The sequence below is a fragment of the Harpia harpyja genome, chromosome 14, assembly GCF_026419915.1.
Source record: "Harpia harpyja isolate bHarHar1 chromosome 14, bHarHar1 primary haplotype, whole genome shotgun sequence".
Taxonomy (NCBI): domain Eukaryota; kingdom Metazoa; phylum Chordata; class Aves; order Accipitriformes; family Accipitridae; genus Harpia; species Harpia harpyja.
This window is the reverse complement of record NC_068953.1, coordinates 36,162,545-36,189,933: the sequence shown is the minus strand read 5'-3', so window position 1 is coordinate 36,189,933 and position 27,389 is coordinate 36,162,545. Positions and strand designations below refer to the sequence as shown.

The window sequence follows — 27,389 nt, the reverse complement described above, 5'->3', positions numbered from 1 at the left end:
ACTGCTGTGGCTCTATTAGCACATGTGGTCACATAGAAATAATTAACTGCAAAAGCTTGGTGACACTAATAGACATGAAGGCAGTATATTCTTTTTCACTACCACCATCAATACTATTATAGTATCATATACGCACCTTTGCGTAAACACTGCAGTTCTATTTGTTCTTATCTTCTCCCATAATATTTGTTCTTAGAATATGGAGAAAAAGAATTAATTCTAAACTGACAACTCTGGATATATTTGAAAGGGCTTTTCAGGAATATAAATGGCTTACTAGAGACACAGTATACTACCATAAGGTAAATGCAGATTGGATAGAAAACTGGTCTTAAGCAACCCTGCATCAGAAGTTCCCCCTGGGCATGATTACACTAGCACTAATTCTTATCTTTGAAATGCACCGTGTAGAAGGTGCTGGACTGTCACTATGAAGAGATGAAAGCACAGATGAAGCACTGATAGAGCACATCATGTAAGTCAGGTATATTCTTGGAAATGAAGTGGGCAGACTGGCATTTCAGGAGGGTGTCTGGCTAAATTCCTAGACCTCTACAAAACCATTTTCCCTGGTAACTACTATGTTGAGAAGCAAGAAGAGTGGTTAAAAAAGAAATTTCACAGTGTATTAATTTTTTTTTACACACTAGCAAAGAAGGAAGCTTAAATATACCTTTATAAATTATATTAGTATATAAAATCCATATCTTTATTCCTAGATCCCCCCTAATCAATCCCCTTAAAAATCGAAACACACACAGTCAGCAATACAGTGCGTTTATGTACCATGAGAAAAGTTGTGTGTGCATGGAATGAAAGTAAACATCCAGAAAAGAAGCCTCAGCTTATGGAAGAATTACAGAATTAATAGAAGATTATTATCTTTCTGCTCAGCTGTTTGAAGGTCACAAAAAATGTAATAAAAGTAACATAACTGATTTCTCTAATATAAAATTATGAATTTGTTATGAAACATGTATATGGGAAAGGCATTATTTTCTCATAGTTCTGTCAGTTGGGATGTTTTTCCTTTTTAACAGAACCCTAATAGTATGGTCTTCCTTAGGAGGTTTTATTCCTTCCAAGGACTGCTATTAACAAGGAGTAAAGTGTCAGACTACTGCAAACACTTCCTCTTAACGTATAGGATGAGGAAAGTCTTTGGGGTTTTTTTCCTCCTAAAAGTGAAAATCCAAAATGCACTTGTGAGCTATAGCTAATAAAACAAATTCTTTTTCAGCTAGGACCCCAGACTTACTCTACTCAATTTGAGAACTCATTTCTTAGACACAGATGCAGGAAAAAAGTCGCAATTCCATGACTGCCTAACTTTAAGCACATCAGAAGACTTGGTTACTCCCAGGGAAACACTCAAGTGCTGAAAGCTAGCAGAATGCCTGAGTGCTTGGCTGACTGAAGCACATACAGAGCAATGCAAAAAACTAGTATCAAGAACTCAATTCTTGCACGCAAACAGTCTCATCAATCTTAGTGGAAAAGCAGAACTGAACAACAGCTACAGAATCAAATATTTGTGGCAATGTGATAAGACTATTAAAATACAAGCAGACTCCAATCCACTTACCAAAACACTGTGACATTCCCCATCTTCCTTTTCTCAGCCAACTATTACCAAGGCTGAAATTGCCCTCTTGATAGGGTGCAACCCCGGCCTTGCCTTGCTGTTGGTACTGGGGTTTCCCCCCCCAGTGTCTTTCTCTTCTCTTCTGTCTTAACATCTGGGTAACATTTGGTGCACAGACAATCATAGTGATGTATGTAAACAGAGACAAACATACACAATCATCACCACTAGTAAATCCTGTTCAAATACTTGGAAAAAAGCAAAAAGAGCTGATGTGCACACTTCACTTGAATAAGGATATTTTAATGTTGGAAAGTCACAGACAGTGACAGAGAATATAAAATTAACAGAGTGCAATAAATTCCTTTAAGGCTTGTAACTATAACACAAGCGTAGAGAGACCAGGAAGAGGCTGTGAGAGTAACTACTTAATTTTATTGGCAGCTGTTCTGCTGGCATTTGCCAGCTGCTGGCATGTTTGTCCCCTTCATTTTAACCAAGCAGAAAGCCAGCGCCTGTTTAACTCCAACATGACAGGACTGTAATTACTTGCAATGCTTCTGTAGCACCAGCTTTTAATCAGTCATATTCTTCCAAAACATTCAGATTTTGTGCTGAAAGTTTTCTGGTTTTTAACTACTCTTTTACAACTTCATCTTATTTGTTCTCTAAGTCTCAGCTGAGGCCTTTCTGAAGAACTGTGTATCCACACTTACAACTAATGGGAACCAAACTACAGAATAAATAATAAACGTCCAAACTTAGGACATGGTACTTGCTATGGGAACAACCCTTTCTAAACACTGGAAACCCTGAATACTTGCTTTGAGGAAAAAGGCACTGACTGAAGGACTAATCAATCCTCAGCAGTTGCCTGTTACATCCAGGCAACCTAATTAAATGTGCTCATCTCTGGAAAATCATCCTGGCATGAACAGTCACAGACTGCAAAATCTCACTACAACACACAATCTTCCCAACAAATAATTCCAAACAAAGACAGCTGACTCATGTTATTGGGAATCAAGAGGGCAAAAAATCCCCTGAAGGACCTAAAGAGTAAACAATATTAATATGGATGAAAAAAAAAGTGATCTGCAATTTTTGCAATATATCATAACCTCTTGAAAAAAAATCAAAGTTTTTGATTTGGATGAGAAAAAATTAAACCATCTGTTTTTCCTCTGATGAGACACATTTCAACACAAACAGATGTGCTGTTGCTCATTAAACCAACCTGGCACAAGGCCAACACCAGCAAGCCCAGTAGGAAAGGTACACCTTTATTCTCTTCCAGATCTGTGGTCTTTGAAGCACATCCAGTTGCTCTGTGGAGCCACCTCTGTTGCTTTAACCCAGTCAAGGGCTCTGAGCTGCCAAATGAACCAATATCCAAAAATCTACCCTCCTCTGTGCACCTTACATGGCTGCCTTGTGGCCTCATTTTTCTTTGGTGTAAATTCAAACCATAATCAAATAAGTGAAGGAAGATACTTTGGAAGACAGGAACAGATAATAAAGTGAGTGCTAAGAGGTTTATAAAAAATAAGAACAGCAAGTAGACAAAGACAAGCAGTTCCAAATACCTAACACAGAGAGAAAGAGAAAAGCCAACACAGATCCAAAATGAAGATGGTGAGTCAGGCAACCAGTTTAGGCTCTGTGAAGTATTTCTTTTATTGTTTTCCTGCAAAACACTTATGAACCAGTTCATCCACTTCTGTGGGTACTCTCTCTCAGTAGAACTGAACTAATTTCTTCCTTGAGACAGATGAGTACTGGCCTTGAGGATCTGTCTGCCCTGCCACAACCAACCAACCAAAAACTGTCAGTGTATGAACTGAACTATGGAAGCAATACAGGAGCAAGGCACTGCATTCAGGGTTTGAGAAGAGTGGTTGGTAGTACAAACGAATGAATACAGAACTTGAGACTACACCCCAGCAGAAAGGAAATTGAGGGGACCATGGGAAAACTTTTTTGTGGAACAAGCTCCAGAAAGCGATGAAGATCAGGTGAGCGTGCATGTACAGCCATGCTGCTAGCAGCAGAGTTACAAGGTGATCCAGTTGGGATGCTCAGGATTACAGGCAGCTCCAGGGTGTTAATCCCCACTGGAGAAAGATTCTGGGGGAGAGGGGAAAGTACTTCTTTACTGGGAACGTACTCCATCTAGCAAACCCGAGTCTTCGAGAATTAGGATGTGCAATTCACAAAGGAAAGGCCTGCAAAATTTTTTAATTGTTTAAAGATCCTTTTTTTCGGTCACATTACATGTATCCTACAACCCACAATCACCGTCAAAGGATGGAGACAGTAATTGTATCTATTTGTGTAACTGCAGCACCAGAAGGCTAGGATGCAAAGCAGTCTTGAGACCCCTGCCTGTTATTAAGGAATCCTTTCAGAAAGTACCCACTGACAGTCTGGCAACACAAGCTAGAAAATACCTGTTATGAGTAGAAATACAAAGTGATATATATTAATATTATATATTAATAGAACCATGAAAATAAGTGGTAGTATAATATGGTGAGTATGAATTCAACACAAGTGATCTATCAAATCATTTACAGATATCACGGCTCCTTGTTTTTTGATTTTTATTTTGTAACCTTCACTTAAATTTACCACAGAGCGAAGACTTTAACACCTGTTTGGATGATGATATTTCTTCCTATGGAAGTAGAAAAAAACCCTTTTAAATATTTAAATCCAAGCAGTCTTCCAAGTTAACAAACATAAAATGTTTTTTTGTGACAACACATTATGACCTGAAAAAATAGCCTTAAAAATATTTTCGGAAATTTCAGAGGTAGTCTAAATGTCTCAATGCCAATGACTTCTTTTTGGAATAAAGTTGAAAACTACAACAGATTATCCCACTTCGGTCATTTGTTATACCATGACTACAGCCTCTTCCAATGCATACATTCATACAAATTTTTGCAAAGAAATTCACCATTTGTTTCATTCTCTTACTGTGTCTATATGCAGCCACCTAGAACATCTAAACTACCTACATAAATTGTGAGAGGAGATAATTCCATTCTTAAAACAAATCTTTTTGTAAAAAAAAAAAAAAACAAAAACCTGTGGATCTTTATTCCTGAAGAATGTATCTTATTCCTATACCTTATACCCAGTAACACTGACAAAATTTCTGTGAGACCAAATGGATGAAACTAGTCCTGTCCTGTGCCTGTAGTGATTTGGAGATGATTATTTCTTTTTGTAGTTTTCCAGTTATAATTTGTAAGACAGTATCTTCCATGTTTCCTTGCCAATTCTAGGCAACTGACAAACAGTGCTAAACTAAACACGACTTTTTAGTTTGCTGAGTAGGAGCAGGAACTGTTAATTTTTTTAAATTTTTTTTTCTTAAAGTACACTGTGCTGCGTTTATTCACAATCAAGTTACTGTTAAACTCTTGCTAATTCCAGTGACAGCATAAAAATACTTTGCAGTTCTGTATGTGCTGAAAGACTTTGATTATACATACCTCTGAAAAGAAAACAGACAGGATGACTAGGCTGATCCAGTGAATTATTCCTGCAAACTGTGAAGCACTTGAAACTGCAATTAACACAATACAATGAAGCATCATTATAGTAGTAGAATGCAACTTACGTTTAATAAAATTAGTACTCCTACAACTTACATACGGGTAAAGCTTGCTTTCTTAAATTTTGTAATGGAAGTACCAGAAAGAGGATGGGATGTAATGGGACATGGAACTCCAGCCCTGTCAGCTGCTCACCCTAATTCAGGCCAGCATGTTAGCAGCCACAGCAGCTGTTCATTGGAGCTTTTACACATAAGACTGCTGGTAAGCAATGACATATATATTTTATATCTTTGATGCTCTGTCACTGCTCCATGTTCTCACTCCATGCACTGCTTTAGTACAAGATGTGTGACTAAATTCTCTATACCTAAAAATCCAGAGTTAGAATTCTGTAAGGAAACAGAATGCTCTATCCCCACATTATTCCTTGTATTCAGACTTTGACAATTCAGCTCAGAAGATCAGTAATTTTCTGGAATGGGTGCTTAAGAACTAGTGCTCAAACTGGGCTTCAAAATACATTTCTGTCATCTAAATAAATAACCTAGGTAGGTAGACTTTTGTACAGCTCTCTGGATGTGGCATGAACAGCCACGACTGGCTCAGGATGTCATTCCTCTGAGAGTCAAGTTTGACTCTAGGAAAACCATAGTGAGAGAAGCAACAGAAAGAACCAACGTCATTGCTAATCGTTAATAAGATAAAATCTTAATGTATTAATTTTAAGGAGTTCACGAAATACCAGCAATTCTAATTTGTACAACAAACATAATGTGACTATTTTTATACAGTCTATTTCAGGAAACGTGGCTATCATATGGACAGCTTTGTCTTTAAGCAAGTTTCTAGGAGAACACTCAAGAAAGTTACAGTAAATGAAATAAAATTCCAGTTTAAGTAATTGGTAAAGACACACAATTTTCTTTTGTAAGTGCTCTTTTTCAGAAAGACAGTGACAATTAAAATCACTTATGTTCACTTCATTTCAAACTCCTCCATGAAAAGAAGTCTGTAAAGGGTAAGTTAAAATGGTAATTTATGAAACTCTGGATTCTACACACTAACTTCCCATGTAGATTGTTGAGCCAGTTATTCCACTTTCAAAGTGGAATGACTTTGAACAAAAGTCCTTTCAGGAATTGACTGGCAGGAACACTCAGGAAAACTTATCTGAATTCATTAAAAGTATGATTTTACAGAGTACTAAAGCCTTGCACGGACACTCACTGGCATTAAATCAGGCTTTCATTTGATTCAACTTATTTTGCTTTAAGTAAAATGAAATAATCTCAGACAAATGAGCTTCCTGCAAGACTACACAAGAAGCTCTATGATATGGGTTACCATTATGGGCTTAAATGAATCTCTTGAAATCTGGAGGATTCCTTAATAAGTAAACTCAACTGAAACTCTGATCAAAGTTCCTTTCATTGCTGACAAAACAAAGCAGAAAGCTGAAAGGGTCCAGCATCTGAACTGCTGGCAACTCCTACTCTGAAGTTCAGAATAAGGGAATGAAGAGAAAAAATTCTCTCTTTACTTCAGGGTATTTTTGAATCTATCATCCCCACAGCAGACAGATTAAAATAGTTTGTGTGGTCTTGCAGTTTCAAAGAATTACTGTGTAACAGCAAAGTTTAAGGCAATCGATGACTGTGTGCATAGAGATGCAAGACTGTGGCAGAATTAACTAAGTCCCAAGAACATACAGGGCACACACTAAATAAACCATCTTATTTTAAAATTAAAACTGATTGAAATGGGAAGGGGAGGGGAGGGAAGGGATGTAGGAAGAAATCAGGATACAAAGAAAACTGTTAGTATGAGCTGCCACTGGAACTCTCACAGCTGAGGCTTATCTGGGGCTTCATGAGAGAGGGTTTGCTGTGGTGCAGCAGAGGAACTACTTAAAGATGAAACAAATGGGCAAAATATAATATATTTAACTTTCCCAAGACACTGTCTCTATAGGGTGCCATAAAGAACAAGAAATAGAAACCATTTATAAGCTATTTTTCAAACAGCTGTCGATCGACATACAAGGCTGCAGCTGCCCCTTAGTGGACAAAAAAGATATAGCAACCACGAATTTGGAAAGAAAATCAATTTCTGATGCTGCACTAACTGTAGCAGAGTGCTGGACACACTGCCAGACAGTGTGCAATTAAATTGCCAGTAAAACAGTAAATTTGAAAAAGCCTTCCAAGCAGGAAGCTTTTGTACAAGAGCTGAATCACTCACTAGTCCATACACTGAATCTGGATATTTGCCTCTTCCAAAACACTCCCTTTAAAAAATACAGTGAAAAGCTAAAAAAAAAATAGGAGTAGGGTCTTCTCCAAGAGGTGCTCATTCCTGCTCTGTGGTGGTTTGGTTACATCACTGGGATTCAGTCTGAGGCAAAGCACCTAAGCTATTCAGCTTCTTTTATCTGGAACAGAATTTCACATTTGTTAGGCTTGTAACCTTTTTTCCCCAAGTTGTATCTAAAAGCCAAAAAGTTCTACTTTATTTCACATTTGCTTGTCTGGTGCTATGGGGGAGAAGTGAATGCAAATCCAGATGCTTTTTAGTCATGAAGAAGATGGTTCAGTATAAAATGTGGAGTACAGCCAACCTCAGTCTTCCTCTTCCCCCTTTCCCTCACTTTCATATCTCCTCAAAATGTACATCCAGGAGGGGAGGGATGAAGAATACATCCTGACAAACCCTGAGAGGCCATTACAGAAGCTTGTACTACCAGCACTTGCTTTCCATGGATGTCGTTCTTGATGATGATTTCCTGGCAGATACAAACTATACTGCTTCTGCAAGGAAAAGACAACAGACATGCAGCTCACTGCATGGCTTGAGCAAGCCCTGAACCCATTCTTACTGAGGCACTGCTGCACCGCAATGTCCATTTTCTTTGCACAGCTATGCATGTACGCAGACAGGGCCCCAATCCAGCAACCAAATGGACAGGAGCCGAGCTTTTCAGCTTCACAGTTTTCAGGAAGGCCTGATACCTTTTACAGACATACCTGCTGTAGTTGATTGCAGAAGAAGAGCAATACTAAGACCATTTGCTGAGTTGCTTTCCCCCAAAACTACAGAGGATGAGGAAGGGACAGCATGGTCTATATTTCTAAGGAGTGGGGGTTGGAACCTGCCATGACCCTCTTTTTGAAATGAGGTACAAGTGACTTAATATACATCTATTTCTGCATTTGCAAAACATCACAAGGTATTAAGATGTTATTTTGTTAATGCATGTGAAGAGCTTTGAAGATAAGACTAAAAAAGCTGATTACAGAACAGAGACATAGAATAAAATACCTATTATATGTCCTCTGCTTTCTGGGGTTTCTAATTCTGGCATGAATGCTTTGTGCTAAAATACGCTAAAAGGTCTCTGTCCTTTTCATGTGTGTAACCTACACATTTGCAAACGTGGTCTCCATCACTGACACTGACAGTTTTGTGTACGAAAAGTGCACAGTGCAACCAAAGACTGCACGAAAAGTATGAGAGGAAAATGATGCTCACAAGATGTCACAGCCAAAGAAAACACCAGTTCAAAAAAAAAAAAAAAAAAAAAAAAAGGAGGCTTCCTAAGGAATTACAGTCTATAACGTCGGTTAGCAGTTGTTATTATGAACAATATCGAATATCGGTAGTGATGTGCCAATAACATATCCTAATGCATTGGTTGATTTCATATAGCATAAGGAATCATTTAAAACTGTAATTACATTTTTGAAAAAAAAAAAAATTATGGCCTAATGGCTTTTTAAAACCTTAATGTGACACACATTCCTCATATGACACAACTGCTATACTTGTATCAGCCCCACCAAGATAGCTTTTATCTGATAGAAAAAAAAATAGAAGGTATTCAGCTTAACAAAGGCAAGAAGCCTGATGGGTCGATTCATTAGTTAAAATGCAACATAGCAACACAGAGTGGAATGGGTCCTTTCTCAGGTGCTGAGAAAATCCATACAGTCAGGGGCAGCCTCTGAAATAAACACCTATAGGTCACGCACAAGGTGTAAGCTGCAGAGCTTTTAGGAGTATCACATGCAGTAGGCACATAGAGGAGGAATGATCCCTAAAATAAAGCCTTCTTTAGAAGATTCTTCAGAAAATAAGTGGTAAGAAAGCAGGTGCTTCCAGAGAACAGCCTCCAAAACTGTGGTAAAAATCTAAGAGAAATCAACAGAAACAGTTTTTAAACTCTTTGGCTCTACAGGAAGTGACAATTCTCCACATAAAGATGTGGCACCTCAATGAATGTTGTTGAAAGCTTCTTCCTCATTCAGTTTTTAAGGACTTACACCCATAATTATCATTCCTGACTTTTTTTTGAAAGCAGCAGACTTGTCCAAATCCTGGGCTTCCTCATCCAAAATGGTAGGTAAGTCACCAGAAACTACAGAAAATAACAAGTGTAACGGAGCGGCCATGCTCAGAACAGTGTTTAGCATGGACAGGGGCATATATGGTGGGCACAAGCGCGGAGAGACAGCTTAGTCATTTATTTTTATAGGGTTTATAAAATGGCTGCAATTATCAATGAAGTCCCCTAAAGTAATGTTAATACAATTGCAATACCTGAATCTTCACAGTGAAATCTAACTGCACTAGTATCAATTGACAAATCACAAAAATAAAAGGACTTCAGCAGAATAAAAAGTTTGTTTGCTCAGTTTAAAGTTGCCATAGAAGGTACCAGACCATGGCTCTTTCATGCTATGTATTCTTGCATTTATGGGATTGTCTGAACCCCATCACTGCCATTTCAACATATTTGAGATTGTATGGAGATGCTAGAGGCTGCTCTTCAACATTTAGCATAGAGAAGAACATAGCTAGTATTTGTGTTCATGTCAGCTTTGTATCATAAAAGCAAAAAAAAAAGGGGGGGGGGAATGGAAGAAAAGAGCAGTAGAAGAAAAAAAGATGAATTAGGAAGCAAAACAGCAGCATTAAAATTTCCATTGTGGAACCTGTGTAGAGTGAATTCAGATAAAGCAAAACTCCATTTAAGCTATTATTTGACTCCCAGTGTATTAGCAAAGTAGAATGAAAATCTGTATCATTTCAGTATACTACGAGATAGAAAACCGTAATTTCAATTCCTACTCACCTCAGTAGAAGTAAATCAATAATAGAGATAGCACCAAATAGCCTAGCAAGTTCATCACTTCTGTCTACCCACATGCATGTGGAAAGTATCAGAGATTTATGATGCACAAATGATCTTTCTTCTGTGTATACGCAGCATGTCTGTAAAGGACAGACCTTTTCAAGTGTTAATGACAATATGTGTGGATCTCTGCATGTACACTCTGCTTGTATCCTTTGAAAAATTTGTCCTATACTGAATTTGGCCAGCAAAATAAGGAAAAGACTGACTTCACTATACCAGGGTTCCACAAAAACACATTTCTTACCTAGCCTAGTAATCATTCAAGTGGTAGGAAAAGAAAATCCCCACCATCCTCCCCCCTTCAAAAACCTCCCAGCAAGTTAAGCCTTTATTTAATCAAAATTAAAAAAAAAAAAAAAAAAAAAAAAATCCTCCTACTCACACTGGAGAAGCTTTATATCTATTAGGAGTTCCAGAGTCAGAAGAATCACCACCAATACTACACAGGCTACCAGGAAACTGTTGAGACTTGCACTGAGCAAAAATACCTGCCACACAGCTGCTCGTCTCCCACAGCACGGTTTTAGCCAGTTAGATCTAAGGAAATAAAATTAAGAGGACAAACAAGAAAAGAAAAGAAGAAGTAGTGAAAAAGGAAAAGAGCTAAAGAGCCATGAACTCAAAATTACAAGTTCTGCTGTAACAGATACACTCAACAATAACGTACAAAGACTTTGCAAAACTCACTTTTATTGGTTTCTTTACCAAGAAAAACACTTCACAAAAAACTTTACCCTGGGGATCTTGTGTGTCTCTCCAACCCTCTGGAGTGTACTGGTCTTCAAGTGCCTTCTAATACACTAATGCAACCCTAATTATCATACATACTTTTCTACTTTCTTCCTGTCTTACTATCTTTCATGTGTTTTTATTTTGACATATGTGCTGCATTCACTTATCTATGAGTACCAAGGCATAGCAGGACTCTGCTATTAGGTTAGAAGCTAATGATGGTTTTTAAGAATTTCTCTGCTGTTGAATTCTATGGTTGTGCACCTTTATCCCTGTTCTAGTATGAGACAAATCAGACAAGAGTCGCCAAATTTTGTTTGCAACAATCAGTCCATGACATCACGGAAAAGAGCAATAGGAATCTGGAAAACACCAAAGAATAAGCTCAGTGACTCCACAGCTACACCTATACTAGCAAGTATACACAACCTGGCAAAGTGTCCAGCCACTGGCCAAGGCTGTCTAGCTTGTCTATTTGTCCAACTCTCACCAATCTGCTTGTCAACCAGGCCAAAAAGGACTTTCCCAGGGTTTGGAGTAGCACAGTTTTGGGGACAGCATGTGCCAGGGACTGCTCCCAAACCTAGTTTAGATGAGGTCACCTTGTTTTGGAGGAAAAAGAAGGTTTAGGCAAAATGAAGAGAGCTGTGAGGAAGCTACAAGTTGCAGAACTCTGGAAGGAAGTTGATGTATCAGTAAATGTTGCACTAGTATTGTGCTAATGCAGATACATGTTTTCAAGTGGGTTGTTAAAAGATTAATTTTTTTCTTTTGAAAATACTTGTAATAGGAATAACAGTAGCATGGACTTCACAAGCATAAAGCCCATCCTGATACTTTTTTTCTCCTAAAATCCCCCCCTAGTTTCACTTTGATACAATATTGTATTATTTCTCATCATAGTGTTTTGTAATGCTCTTATTCTGGCCCACCTCTGAAAGTTCTGATGCTTGCCTGACACTTTGTATTTTCAAAGCACTGTAAATACGCATTAGCTAATAAAGAGCTAACATGATTTATTAACTAGGGTTTAAGAAGCTGCAAGCATACAGAAGTGTGGTGCAGTAACCACACTGTCTGAACTTAAAATATCAATACACAGAAATCAAGAAGATATGATACTGATCAGTTCCAAATAAACAGCTCTAGACTCAATAACTCATGTTATAATCAAACACTTGGAAAAACATCACAAAACATTCCTTGCAATACCCACACTCAAAAATGAGAAAGTGATGCTAAGCAGTATTCAGAGACTTGACACTTTCAAGCAGCTTCTCAGAATTAAGCATATCAACTAAATACTTGTACTCAGATTGCTTGATTACCTGACTGTAAAAGACCTCCTCAACTGACTCTTAAAACTTCAGAGAAGATTTGACAAGTGTTACTGTCAGGAACTTGCCCTTACTTTAACTTTGTTATGGTTCTAGCCTGAATACAGAATGCACTAGATTTTAAAAGGGTGTTTGTAAAAATTAAGGGGAAAATGGCATTGGGACAGGACCTTTTTGCAGACTTGATCTTTCAATGGTTTTTATTTTACATCATCTCAAAACAGGATAACTTGTCTGTACTGCAGCTGTTATTTTGTGTTTTGTTTGGGTTTTTTTAGCTCTTTCTAAAAATAATGCTGGGTAATGGCCCTATTTAACTAGAACAGTTTTTAGTTCTATTCTCTTCCTACATTTATCTTCCCTTTTCCAAAAAGACCCGTTTTGCCAGCATTTTAATATTGCAGGGCAGTTTTTCCTCTTTCCTATTCTCAGAATGATCAGTAGAGGGCCTAAGTACATTCCTTTAAAAACTCTATGTAGTTGAGATTTTCAAATACACCAAATGTACCAGTAAGAATAAATCAACTATGACAGCACACGTTACATATAGCCATGACAATCATTACTCAAGCTAATCATTACTTATAGAATGCTAAAGAATGTGGAGTTATTCCGTCTGTACAGTACTAATGTTCCACTGATTCCAAAAAGCTTCTCAGTGAAACTATCAGTTTACAATTGGAAAAGCAATCAACTTAGGAGGTCAAGTGCAGATCATCTGCATGTTTACACATATCACTCATAAAATATATAAATTGATTTCAAAGACACAAAAGTGTTTTGAAATTTAAGCACTGAAAAACCACCTTCAGTTTCATATCTTAATTTATTACATCAAGGTGCATTTGTTCAACATTTGTCCTGTGAATGGACAGTGATTAGCACCTTCACATCACTGCCTGGTAGACCACTTCCCAGACCTCCTCCAAGTCCTCTGAATCCACTGACAATAACAATCACATTGTGCTCTAAAAGGAGCACTGGGCGGTTTCTTTCCCGGGTGCTGCTTAGCAAGCTCATTCCCTGCTACTTGCACACTTCTGTACAGTGGAGTCCTGATCTTGCCTTCGGTTGTGGTTTTGGGGGTTTTTTGTTTTTTTTCTTTGTTTTTTTTTTTTTTACTTCTTACCTCTTGTAAAGGATGGACATAAATAATAAAAGGAACTACAGTCCAACTAGAAACATATTTTAGATAAACCTGTTAACATGCTAACCACACTGACTCCTCATACACAAGTCTTCTCATCTCCTTCAACCTTGTAACCTGTCTTAGTAGAGCAGTATCTCTCCCTGCTGATTTGTAAGGGCTCATCCATTCAACAGATGAGAAATCTGGTATTAGAGAAAAACAAAACCCTACCAGAATTAGTGTGGGTTTAAACTTACCTTCCAAATCCTGGCCATTTCCCCTGCAATACTGCAAAGCTACACTAAGTTTAAAGCTCAGATTAGAAACTCAGCTACACAAACCTTTCAAAAAAAAAAAAGTTAACTTGCACAGCTCAAATTTATGACACGATTACATACTAACTATATACAAGTAAAACACCTTTTTTCCTCACTCCAGACAAAAAAAAAAAAAAAAAGGAGAAAAAAAAAAAAGAAAAAAGTGCCCTATTTTGTTCAGAGAACAAGTACAACTCTTTTGGTGTCCTGACTGTGTTGTCTGTGGATGCCATGCACTATAGGGATACACGTAAAGTATGACTTAGGGCAACTTTACTGTGTGACTTCAAACAGGTTCATTAGGTACCTCAGTTGCTCCATCTCTACAACAGGAATATAATTTACATTTCTTACAATGCCTGGATGAAGTAAATAAATGTACAGCATGGGAATTTCTTTGTTGATGGTGATACAAGGCTGTAAAGTTTTGTTATGAAACATTAAAATATATTTAGTGGAATTTTACCAGGGGTAATTCTTCTTAAAGATACTTTCACACATGGCTTTGTGGAAAACCAATCTGTCATCACCAATGCTAGTTTTATTAATAAACAGCTTGGAAAAAAGAACATAAGGCAAAACTGGGAAAGGTTTAACATATTTATTTGGTAAGGAACCACTACAAACAATTTGTTCAAGCTGTTAACAGCTGTCACTGTTTCTATTTTCTGGTCTTCCAAACAAATACCCTAAAATCTGCATTGTATCTTACCCTGTCTTTTTTTTTTTTCTTTTGGCTGAACAGCAAGTGTTTGCATTTCACAAGATGGCTATGATCAGAAAACAGAAGGATGGATGAGATCCAATCACTATCTGAAGGAGTAGAAAGGCCATGGTCAGGAAGTGACAGGAACACAGAAAAGCTAAGTAACAATACAAAATCTGGCTGGGACAAAACAGACAGCAGAGCCTCACAGCAGGCTACAGGTAGCAGCTGGAGGCCTTGAGCAACTCCAAGGAACAGACAGAGCTCTGCACTCCTTTCCTGGACTTCTCCTACAAGCTTAGTTTAACTACAGAAGCTTAACTATTGAGTGTATCCTCATCCTTTTTTTCCCTAAAAGTTTTACTATTTCAAACCCCATGACATTTCTTGGAGGACTGCTGCAAAACTCTGTTGCTCAAATGGCAAGAAAGATTTGCCCGGTTTTCTGCCTAAACTCACACATGGCCAGTTTATACATATTTGCTTTTGTGCCAATATTGTTCATTAGCTTGATTAGTTCTTTTCCCTTGCTGGCATTTTGTCCATGATGCATTTATACACAGCAATGGCATCCACTCGTGTAATTTAATTGAAGCCTGTGGTTTTTGTAAAACAGACACTCAGTTTCTCTAACTGTCCTAGTAGTCTCTCCTGCATGTGAATACAGACAACTAGAGCAGTACATAATATTTTGGAACAGGTTTAATTACATGAATGCTTCCCAGCTCTATTTGAAGTACTTTATACTTTCTAGGATCATTTATGCCTTCTTTATAGGTGTATATCACACTGTTTGCTCACAGATATCCTGTGATTACCTGGTATATTACTCCTCTCATTAGAAAATCGCTTACTAGGCTTTTCCTTTTTGTGCTAAGGTCTTTACCAAGATATTAACATCATGCTCAAAAACAACCTTTAATAAATATAAGAACAGGTATACTAGGTCAGAACAAAGGCTTGGTATCCTGTCTCCAATAGTGGCCACGAGCAGGTGTCTCAAGATGAATAAGAACACAGCAAACATATAAAACTTCCCCTTAAAACTCTCACAGCATCCAACTAATCTTTGGCTTGGTGACTTCCTGAGACAGATGGGGTTTCTCAGCTTCTACTTAGTAACCTTCAATGAATTTCTCTTCCACAAACTTATCCAACATTCCCTTAAGGCTAGATAAGCTATTAGCAGCCACACATTCTTTAGAAAGCAGTTCCACATATCTACTGCCCTCTGTGCAAAGAGCAACCTCTTTTTGTTTCTTTTGAACTGGGCCTTAATCTATTAATGCACCCTAGCACCTGTATTGGAGGGGTGGGTGGGTGTGGGTGTGTGTATGTGTGTGTGTATCAAACCTTATTTTAACCTCTCTCTGTCACAGATTTTGTAATCTGAATCAAATTTCAGGTCAGCCTTCTCTTTTCCAGATTGAAGAGTCCTATCTTACAGAGTACTCTCCAGTGTAAGTCGTATCACATCTTTGATCACTGTTTTCCTTTGAATCTTTTCCCGTTCTTTTATATCTACCATATCCTTTTTGACAGGGACCAGAACTACAGTCATATTGAACACATGAGCAAAGCTTGGATATATAGAGAGGCACAACAACGGCCCCTCTTCTATTCTCTACTTCTTTTCCTAATGAATCCTAACATCTGATTTGCTTTTAGACTGCCGCTCAGCATTTAGCTGACCTTTTCATGGACTCTCCTTCAGACTAATATTCCTCTTTTACACATTTCTCCATTGTCCTATTGCTTATCCATCTTCCAGTTTTTGCACCAAGCCATATCTTCTCCAACTTAGACAATTAATTCCAGTGTTAAACCAGTTAAATTAGACCCATGTAATTCCCACTCTCCAATAAAGAGCTTTGCAAACAGTGGTCTGTGGGCTACAACTACTACACTTTTACCCACAAAAAGTACCTGGGAAAAGCAAGTTCTGTTGGAAAAATACAGAAAGATCTATAAACCAACCGAGTCTGAAAATCACTGAGCTAGAAAATTAATTCTTTTTTTTACTATAGTAGTGCTCCCTCTACCAATTGGTGTCACAGATAAAAGACATTAGAGGGACACACTCAAAGCATTTAGGTACTAGGATAAACATAGTAATGAGCTATTCTGGAAAACAACATTTACAAGATACAAAGTTACAAAGATAAAAACTTAAAAGTATCTGTACAGAAAAAGAAGTTTCTAAATCACGGAATATCCCTGTAACATAGCCCAAAATTTCATGTATTCTCTAGTGAAGAGCTGGTCACCTCACAGGTTCTGTTGTGCTGAATGCTCATTTTCTGCTGCAGTGCAGGTCTTAGTTTTGGACCAGAGCACTGAGAGTAGCAGTGATATAGTACTGCACAAAGAACAAATCAGCACTACAGTCTCATTCACTATATTTTGCTGTTAAGATTTGTACCATCTTTCTGGACTCAGACTGTGGCTGGCAGCTAAAAATAAATTAAAAGCCACTTTTGTAAATACAAGGAGCTTGCTCACTACATGAAATAGGTTCGCCCTCCAAAACCTTTGCACTTTATCTCGAGCTTGGACCTCATTATTCACCATGTATCAATATCATGTGCTCCAGGATCTGCATGAGGTGCACAGAACTTTTCTGAAAGTTATTAATTATGCTGCCAGATAAAGACACGAAAAGCAGAAAACATGAGAAATGCGAGAACTTGGTCCATTCGAGTTTTTAGTTAAAGCACCTTTAAGCTTTGTAGAAAACACAAGTAAAATACCTCAAACAGATCAAAATAAAAACTGAAAAATTAATATGAAAACCAGAAATAATAGCATCTACTTGGTGCAATTACAGAAGACACTCAAGGAACAGACATCCTTTTCTCCCAGGATGGGTCAACACATTCATCAGTGAAGGCTTGCAACCAATTGAAAATGAAAAGCTCACGACTCTTTCCTGTGTTAACTTCTGAATCTCTGTAAATTTCTGTTCAGTTTTGGTTTCCCTTCCTTTTTATCTCTCTCTCTCCCTTCCTATAGTTTCTTTTTTTCAGATATTCCTACTGTTTAATGCACTTTCTAGCTGCGACCAAACAAATCTAAGGCTATGAACAGATGATCATAAATGATTAAATTACAATGGCATGACTATTTACAGCTAATGTCAAGTGAGTCACATTAACTGTATGAACTCCCAATCTTTTCAAATACTGTTTTACATCAACAGCTGTAAGCACAGTCATGTTTCAGATTTGTTTAACATACAAAAATTCAAGAGCTGCAATCTAAAACAAATACAACAAATAATTTGAAGTTGGTGTATATCTCTCCCCTTGCTTCCCAACCCCCATTAAACACATATCTTTAGAGAGACAGGCTCACTGCCTAACTGCATATTCACAAAAAAATACAGCCTATTGTGCAACTGTCTGTAAATTCTTTTATAATTTATTGTGAATGATACCTCCTAATTGGAACTTAAGGAAAATACAGGAAGGAGAGATTTTCCCTGTCCCTGCTTGTCTTTAGCACACATGTATCACTTTCTGCATGTTGTCAATTTTTCAGCTGTTCTCCATCATTTTTATTGGTCATTAATACAAAAATAGAAGAAAAAGTATTTTTTGGAAAGCAGAATACTTGATTGGAAAGAAAGAAATTAAGAGTGGCACTTAAAGCTAATGTTAACATTTAAAAATCTCCTTAACTTTCTGGGTGATTAGTCTCCTTAAAGAAACGTTTACACACTCTTTTCATGCAGAGTTCAATGCAGACACAGTCTCTCCAATAAATTCACAGACACAAAGAAAATGGGCAACTTTGCCACTGCTTTTTGTACACGAGTATCACCTAATCTGTTACAGATACATTAGAAGTGTACACCACATGTTCTCCTTGGCATCCAAGGCACATTCTATGAATGAGTTGATTTCTCATATACATGTCTCCAGCCTATGCCTCAATCATTTCTGCAATGTCTAAGCATGCAGTACAGTGCACAGCAGCAATACCTAAGGATGATTCTAACAAGTTAACTGCAGGGCAGATCAGCAGGACTAATAAGTAATGAACATCACACTCATATTGGTTCTGAGAACCAAGCTACTATTTCTTCACAGTGCTAAACAGGGTGGAAGAGATATACCTTTATAAATAGAGATTGCTATAGTCATATAAAACTCAAAATGGTTTAGTTATATCATGCTGGCATTTATCAGAAAATTTCCTTTTTCTGAAGAGTAAGACCCATAGCTCTATTAACATCAGCCTCACTGCAGCTAGGAAGCAAGCCAGATGCAGGAATCCCTCCTATCCCACATGTGGAGACCACTGGCACCTTACTCCAGTGCAAAGGCGGCAATGCCAGCCCACTTGCATGATTTATAGTGAGTGAGAATATTTGCAATGTAGACTCCATCCAACTTAACCAACTTCCATCATGTAAACCTTTGTACTTTCCCTGTTTCAGAAGTCTACAGACGGAAAAGAATTTTTGCTCAACCCACATTAGAAGACAATACATTTTGTGTTTTGTTTGAGGGTTTCTGGGAGATCAGAAAGGTTCTTCTTGCCTGATTACCCTTTCACTACCTACAGGTGTACTTCAGGGACAGGCTTAATGTGCCATCTAATCTGCAGTCCTTTCTTTGTTGCTTAGCACAGGGATCAGCACTGTAAACTAAATTTCTGACAAAACCAGCTCAAACTGTCCACAAAATTCCTTCAACAACATTGACAGATGGGAACTGACTGCTCTGAGCATTTGATATGATAGAGCAAAGACCCATCAAACTGCACAAAGTAAGTTTTTTATTCCAGTATCTTTAAAGCCATGGGAATGTCAGTTTACATACGGTCTAACAAAAGACAGACCACAGTTTTCCTTTCTTTGTTTTTCCTTTCCTTTTTTTGCTTTCTCATGGGAGCTGTGACAGTCTGATGCCATCTGAGAGTTTTCCAGGCACACAAGAGGGCTGAGCTATGACCCACCTATTCCTGGTTGCCTATTAATACCAGGTTTATTGACAGAAACATTCTCTCAGATGAAACAAAAAGCTTCCCTAGTTAGCAGCCAGGTTAAATTTGCACTCATGCTTGGACCCTGAACACCTTCTGGCCTTTAACAAGGAAAGTTAGAGGAAAGCCTTGGGGCACACACAACCAAACCATTAAATGAGAAGACTCCTTCATTGCCCACTCATTCATCTGTAGTCTGATGTCTCTCTTGTTGCTCTGTGCATGGAGATGGAGACTTACTAGTGATGAAGTGTGACAACCCACATCAGGAACTAGGGACTGTGGACAGTTATGTTAAAAACCACAAGGTCACGGACAGATGCAGCTTGTAACAACAACCCAGCATTTTCCAAGCACAGGGATGTACCAGACCTTCCTGTTGCAGAGCCTTGCAGTTAGAACGACTATAACTTGCCTAGATCAGCTACAGATCTAGAACAACAGAGCCATACAGAATATACGCAGGTCATACAGGTTGGCACCTTCCCTGAAATTCTCAGGGAAAGTATACAGAAGGTAAGACTTGGAGTCTACAACAAAGGCAGACTGCCAGGGAGGGGAAGATGAGTCCTACATCATCTTTTAGTACTCTCTGGCATTAGCAGTATCTTCTGGTATCTCCACCTGCAACCTATATGGTAGCATCGGGGTAACAGAGTTTCACAGTTACAGATTCGGATGCTGGCAGAAACTAGAGGGACTTGGACATTTTCTGCCACCTCCTGTGCTGCCCTTCCCACATCACTCTCTTCATACATGAGAGAGAGGTAGCTGTTAGCTCCTGTACCAAACTGATCTGACCCACCCTATCTCCTTCTTACTCAGGTGGAAGCCAGACACATCTAACAAGGCCATGAGAAAGAAATTATACCATGTTCATAATCATAGAATCATAGAATCATTTCGGTTGGAAAAGATCATCAAGTCCAACCATTAACCATGCCCCCTAAACCATGCCCTGGAGTACCCTGTCCACTCGCTTTTTGAATACCTCCAGGGATGGTGAATCAACCACTTCCCTGGGCAGCCCATTCCAATGTTTGACAACCCTCTCAGTAAAAAAATTTTTCCTAATATCTAACCTAAATCTCCCTTGCCTCAACTTGAGGCCATTTCCTCTTGTCCTATCTCCAGACACCTGACAGAAGAGACCAACACCCACCTCACTACAACCCCCCTTCAGGTAGTTGTAGAGAGCGATAAGGTCTCCCCTCAGCCTCCTCTTTTCTAGACTGAACAACCCCAGATCCCTCAGCCGCTCCTCATAAGACTTGTGCTCAAGGGCCCTCACCAACTTGGTTGCCCTTCTCTGGACACGCTCAAGCAGCTCAATGTCTTTCCTGTAGTGAGGGGCCCAAAACTGAACACAGCACTCGAGGTGCAGCCTCACCAGTGCCGAGTACAGGGGAACAACCACCTCCCTGTTCCTGCTGGCCACACTGTTCCTGATACAGGCCAGGATGCGATTGGCCTTCTTGGCCACCTGGGCACACTGCTGGCTCATATTCAGCCGGCTATCAACCAGCACCTGACATATTCCCAACCAAGCCATGAGGTGGTGTGGGGCCAGTATTTTACTTTTGCTGCTGGGCTTCTTGAGCTCAGCTCTGCTCCTAAATTTCACAGGGCATCAGTTGCGATCAGTGCTTCTGAAAGGAAGAGGCTGTCATTCCCACAAGGCAGATGCAGTCCTGGGACTCAGCTGAACATACTCAGCCAAAATGCATTGAGACATACAAACTACAGCTCTGAATTTTCTTCGAAGAATCCACTCTACAGCTGGGAGGTCTGGATGGCACCTGCTTATTTCTGTTTAGACTGATAAAGCCACAAAAGGAGTCTGTGTGAAGTAAGAGATCTCTGCTGAGGAAAAGAATGACAAGTCTATGTCCATGCTTAAGACTGCAAAGCCGTTCAAATGGTTACAACGAGAGATCTGTGCGCTTTGGCACAGTGAAGAATTGAGTTTCAGATCACAAAAATCTATAAAAATGCATATTTGAACTAAACTGGTATTTACTCAGCACCAAAATAGCCTGAGGGTTACACCTGCATACTCAAATTAATTTTCAAGTGCCTCTTTTGCTATGCAGGGTATTTTATGTTACAGTTGTACCATACTTATATAATCTACTTGAAACGTATTTCCCCTTGTTTGGAGTAACAACTTTCTGGAGATGTCTCATGAAGTCCAATTTGGAAAGAAATTAAAGGCAAGAGCCTTCCCCACATAGTGCTTCCTGACTACCATACAGAATACCTGCTGAGCAGAGATCAAGCAGGTCTCTGCTGATTTCAGAGCACAGGTTAAAACACATTGAGCTGTTAATAAATGGAGGCTTATATAAAGCCTTTTAATGTCTTCATCAATGAGAGCTCTATATGACTTACTGTGAAGTGCTTTTAGATGGATCTTATTGACAGTGGAGTATATATACGTTCAGTGCAACACACAGTGGAACAGTAATCACAGAATCAGAGGGGTTAGGCATGAGCGCTCACTTAATCTCTGTCCCAGGGGATGTTAAAAGTGTTATTATTCCTGACAAATGCATCTTCTTAAAGACATCTAGCGATTGCAACTCTATTCCCCTCCTCTCCATACACACCAGTAGTCTGTCCCAGCACTTTGCTACCCTTATTATTTTCTTCTTTGCTGCAATTCAAGCCTTTTACTGCTTGTCCTAAACATCATGGAGATCAATAACAGGCTGTTCTCTTCCTCACTGAAGTCTCTTACAAGCTCTCCCGAAAGTCTCTTCTTCACATGAAACACAACGAGTTATTTCAATCAGTACTCCATGGCAGGTTTTCTGGGCCTCTAATCATTCTCACTGCCTTCATGTGGACTCTCTCCAGTTGACCGAAATCTTTCATAAAAATTTAGTATAGCAGTCCACCTACAGCCACTTCAAGTCTGAACCAGGCATAAGGATGACTTCTGATGTCCTGTAGGACAACAATGCCACATAATCTGACACTGGGTAATGTCTGGGCAAATGTTAGGAACTGTTTAAAATCCTTTAAAAAGGGTAGATTTGGATTAGATATTAGGAAGAAATTCTTCACTGTGAGGGTGGTGAGGCACTGGAACAGGTTGCCCAGGGAGGTTGTGGATGCCCCACCCCTGGAAGTGTTCGAGGCCAGGTTGGATGGGGCTTTGAGCAACCTGGTCTAGTGGAAAGTGTCCCAGCCCATGGCAGGGGCATTGGAACTAGATGATTTTTAAGGTCCCTTCCAACCCAAACCATTCTGAGTCTATGATTCTATTCCCATAAAACTGGAACAGTTGTTCTACAAAAACAGGAGTAATACATGTATACATTATCAAAGACAATGTTCTCACATAAGCAAACTAGGCAATTCAAATTATTCTGTGAAAAGTACACAATCTGTCCAGGAATCAGCGGTACTAAGTCATTATCTCTCAGTCAGGAGATGTACAACTATGTACAAGAATCACAGTAGCTAACTCTCCGTCACCCTGAAACACCTTTCACAAAGAGCTTTCACCAGGCCATTCTGCTTGTCTGATAGGTTAGATGCTTGGTCTAGTTTTCCATGACAGAAGTCTTCCAGACTGTGGTCAAATAGCAGCTGTGAATCACTTAAAATTATAAAGAGCCCCAAACCAGCACGTTAGTTATATTAGAAAACGTTACTTCCACCCTGTGACAATGGTTTTAGAAAGAGTTTGAGGACAACTGGCTGCTCTTCTCCAGCTCAAGGTTTTCTTTTTTACAGGCCATGAAATTCCTGTAACCTAAAACTATAAAACAAAATTCTGTCCTTTGTACTTACCCTTCTCTTTGGTACTCCTCATCCAAATTTGACAAAAGCTGGGACCCAGCCACAGACAGATCCAGTGCAGCTAAAGGTAGATCTCGATAAGCAAAATTAACAAGCTGTACAGGAGCAATGCTTTTGGTCTCTTCTTCCACTTGTTGTGAAATTATCTCAACTTCTGAAACACCACCTTCTACTGAAGGCCTGAAAATGTCATAAGCAAAATAAAAAATCCTCTTTCTCTACACACACATATACATATAAACAAATATAAATGAATAAGCAAGCAAGTAAAAACAAGTTAGAAACAAGAACTTCACAGAATCCTAAAAAGCCAGCAATGTAAAAGGCCTTTGCAAGATCATTGAGGGAGGTGTCCTCAATGAGGGGACAGACCAAATCTCTCCAAACTCATCTTTAGTAGATCCCACTGCAATCAACAGAAACCTCACAGACAAAGAAGAACAGCATTTCACTCTGCTGAATCTGCTTCAAAAGCACTAAATATAAATGGATGTGTTATAAACAAACAAACAAATATGGAAAAAATGCATGAACCCAGAAGCAAAATATTTGTGCAAAACAGAAAGAAGGCACGTAACTATGCCAACTAAAAACTCACTGCTTTCTAAGCGTGGCAGTACATCAACACCAAGTTAGATCAGTGAGCAATGAATAGCTAAGCTTATTAATCATTATATACAAATCAACTGTTAATTAATGGATGCAGTTTGACCCCTCTTCCACTGTGGGTCAATATTCAAATAGTTTTGATGGATGGTAACTTTGTTTCATTCAGCTAGAAAGGATCATTCTGTTACAAGTTATTTCAAAATAATTCTGAAAGGAGAACAACAATTCAGAAGAATTATGGACTCCTCTATAAAGATTATCTTAACTATCCTTATGTACAGCTTCTAAATCTGAACATATATTCTTCTACCACCCCACTAACATTAAGGGGAACTCCATGCAGGTAAAACCAGAGTCTGACTATGCACATGTCTTCCACCTTTATAACAAGACACTACTTATCTAGATACTCAAACTTTGTCAGCTAGCATACTACCTAGTGCATGTGAAGGATGACTTCATTGCAGGAGAGAGAGAGTGAGCTTGCATGTCAAGCCCCAGCAGGGATTGATCCTTTGCAGTACCCAGTGAAAGCTGCTTGCTCCATTTGATTCAGAGTAGGTGCAAGCATAAAATCCTCTAGCTTTCATCCAGGGGAGCTTGTTCACTTCTGAAGAAATCTCAGGCTAATTGTCAGAGGTTTTCAACAGCAGGTGTGAAGACACTCTTTTCCTTAGGGATATAGTTAAAAAGAGCTTAGTACCCAACTTCCCTCTCTTATTTGACTGCAAAAGTTGCATTGGTGATTTTGTTTTAAAGAAGCTTATTAAAATCTTCCAGCTATTCAAGCAACCTGAAAAACAGTTCATTTTTTTTCCAAAAAAAATGAATAATTTAGAGTTCTTAACTCTCATCTTGTAAGTCTAAGGATGTGGGTGAAGGAACTACAATTCTATGTGAAAGAGAAAGATTCTCTTGGTCAGAACCTCACCATTAGACTAACTCTTTTGGACAGAAAACATTATTCCTAAATTAAAAGGAGCTAATGCTGCCAGCATTACACAAGAAAGTAATTTTAAAAATTGGAAAATGCTGTTATATCTCAAGTATTTGGCAGGGAAAGGCTGCAACTGTGTCATACTATGACAGAAAGTAGAGGTAAAAGGAAGTACTATGTAAACAACCTAAAGGCTTATTTTATTTTATTCTTTGTCTAACTAATAATGGAAAGTAACGAGATTCTTTCATTTCCAAAAGAACTGTATTCCTCTGTAAACAATCTGAAATCAGAAGCCCAGAGGGAGCACCTAATTTTAGCAAGAATTTTCTTTCTTTGATTTTCACCTTTAGTGCCATCCTGTGGACATTTACCTTTACAAGCTGATTCAGTTTTGCACAGAAGAGCATATAATGATCCAATTGTATGGCAAATAAAGGAAAAAGGAAATGGATTGGTGCAGCCTTCTCTCTCCCAACAGTATTTACCTTCTGTATTCTTAGACAGACTACATGACAGACACTGTCTGATTTGACCGAGAAGAAAAACAAACAAACCAACAGACTACTGTTGGCAAACAGCTTTGGGACAGATTTGGTGGCAGGAAAGAAAAAAGGCAAACGGATCTTAAAATAATATGACATACTAGTTTTCAGTGACTAGCTGTTAGTAACACATCAGACATGCTTACAGCATTCGTGTTTTTTCTGCTAATTCACACTCTTTAGACAACTGACCAAATCCTACTACTCCTCCTCAAAAGATCAACTTTTCCTTCTAGTAATACTGATAAAACCCTCTTGATGTCACAATATCATTCTCCTACAGGTAGCAACCTACTCCCTTCTTAGTTATAACTATCCTCACATGGTACTTACTGAGGATTGGTCATGTTGGAGGATGCAACCAAATCCAGCAGTGGTTCCAGTATTTAAGTAATTCCAGCTGCTCTGCACAGAAGTTCTAGCCTTCCAAGATTAGGTCTCTGGGAGAAGCAAAGCAAAGTTATCTAAAACACAGTTGAAAGAACTCCAAAGGGCTGCACTGACATTTGTTGTCATGTTGCGAGTTTGTCTAGTAATTTTATTTCCCCCATGATTCCTTTTCAAAGTGGTTTTATTCCAGGTTAATTCCTCCGTATTATGGAAGCTGTAAAGTTACAGTGCATTTACTATACACATGGATACCCACTCACATATATACCTCCATAAGAACACAGGTCTTGCTTTAAACTGCTAGATTCTTGAGAAGGGTAACCAAAATCAGAGGGGAGCGGATTTTCAAAGAAAGCTCATGACTTCAGGAGTGCAAACTCTATTAGAAGCCAACTGATTTTTTACCTTTTTTCCCCCAATTTAATATACATTATAGAGATGAGCATTAGCTTTGTCAAGAAAGTTTGGGTTTTTTTTTTTTGCTCCATTTTTCAATTTGAACTGTGTTCCTGACTCCCTTTGGTACTTTAGAAAGTCTCTTCCAAGAATTAATTCACGTTGTCAAACATTCTAGATGGACTGTTATCAAGATGGTATTTTGATCAACAAAACCCACTAACACATTTGGAAAAGGCACCACATTTGCTTGTGGCAAAGTCTCCATTTGTGTTGTACCTGGACCAATACATGGCAACCAGAATGGAAGAGGACAAGCTTGTGAGAATGAAACCTACTGATACACAGGTTTTGGTAGCTGGAAAAATATAAACTGGAAAATACCATGTAAGAAACAAAAATTCTTAGAAAAAGATATCATGAGAGACTTTGTAAAGCTACCGTCAAGATTATATGCTAAATAATTTTTTAAAGTAACATAAAAACATACTCTTATTTTAATGAAACAGAAATAGTCATTGGCAAATTAGAATATTACTGACAATAACACACAAAAATTCACAATAAAGAAAAATGTTTCTTATACTAAACTTCATACTAGAGTCACTTACAGGCTGAATTGTTAGTATCAGTCAAATATTTACAGTGGAGACATGTCAATGTAGCAACAGTATGACCCTTAACAATCACTTGATACCAAATAATAAAATTTGAACTTACATCTTTTGTAGAGCCATTTCCAAGAATTTATTTCTTGCCTTGTAACCTCATAATAATGTATAACATAGTCAATGCATTCTCAGATTGTCCAGATAATGTGCCTGGTTATGCAAAAAGAAAGGGTCTACACTGTGATCACCCTCCTCAGGTAGGTAAGTCAGCCAAAAGCAATTTAATTATTCATATGAAGAAACGAAACATGACCAACTTTAAAACAGAAAAATACACATATTTTAGAAAAACACACACCCTCCATTTATCTATAACCTTGTAATACTTCTAAAGTCAGAGTAAGAAGCAAACTTTTTTCAGATAAACCTTCCCTGATACAGCAGAGACTTGAATCAACATCCATTCCATATCAATGGGAGTCTCTCCCTTGGCCTTTGTAGTCCTTGAATTATTTTATTTATTATACCCCTAA

General features: G+C 38.4%; 2 protein-coding genes across 6 annotated transcripts in view; both read right to left on the bottom strand.

Moving 5' to 3' along the window:
* FBXO22 (F-box protein 22) overlaps positions 1-27,389 on the bottom strand; it is a 183,062-nt gene that overhangs the window by 90,681 nt on the left and 64,992 nt on the right. The gene's annotated exons all lie outside the window — the stretch shown is intronic.
* Positions 1-27,389, bottom strand: part of TMEM266 (transmembrane protein 266) — a 91,301-nt gene that overhangs the window by 36,965 nt on the left and 26,947 nt on the right. For 3 of the 5 annotated variants that reach the window (XM_052807640.1, XM_052807639.1, XM_052807641.1), the window contains 5 exons: positions 26,966-27,066; positions 25,793-25,899; positions 23,360-23,548; positions 10,731-10,885; positions 5,089-5,162 (listed from right to left, as the gene is read on the bottom strand). In XM_052807640.1, the coding sequence (XP_052663600.1) occupies positions 5,089-5,162; positions 10,731-10,885; positions 23,360-23,548; positions 25,793-25,806 (432 nt within the window). In that variant the 5' untranslated portion in view covers positions 25,807-25,899; positions 26,966-27,066. The remainder of the gene's footprint in view (positions 1-5,088; positions 5,163-10,730; positions 10,886-23,359; positions 23,549-25,792; positions 25,900-26,965; positions 27,067-27,389) is intronic. The other 2 variants (XM_052807644.1, XM_052807643.1) reach the window with 1 other exon arrangement.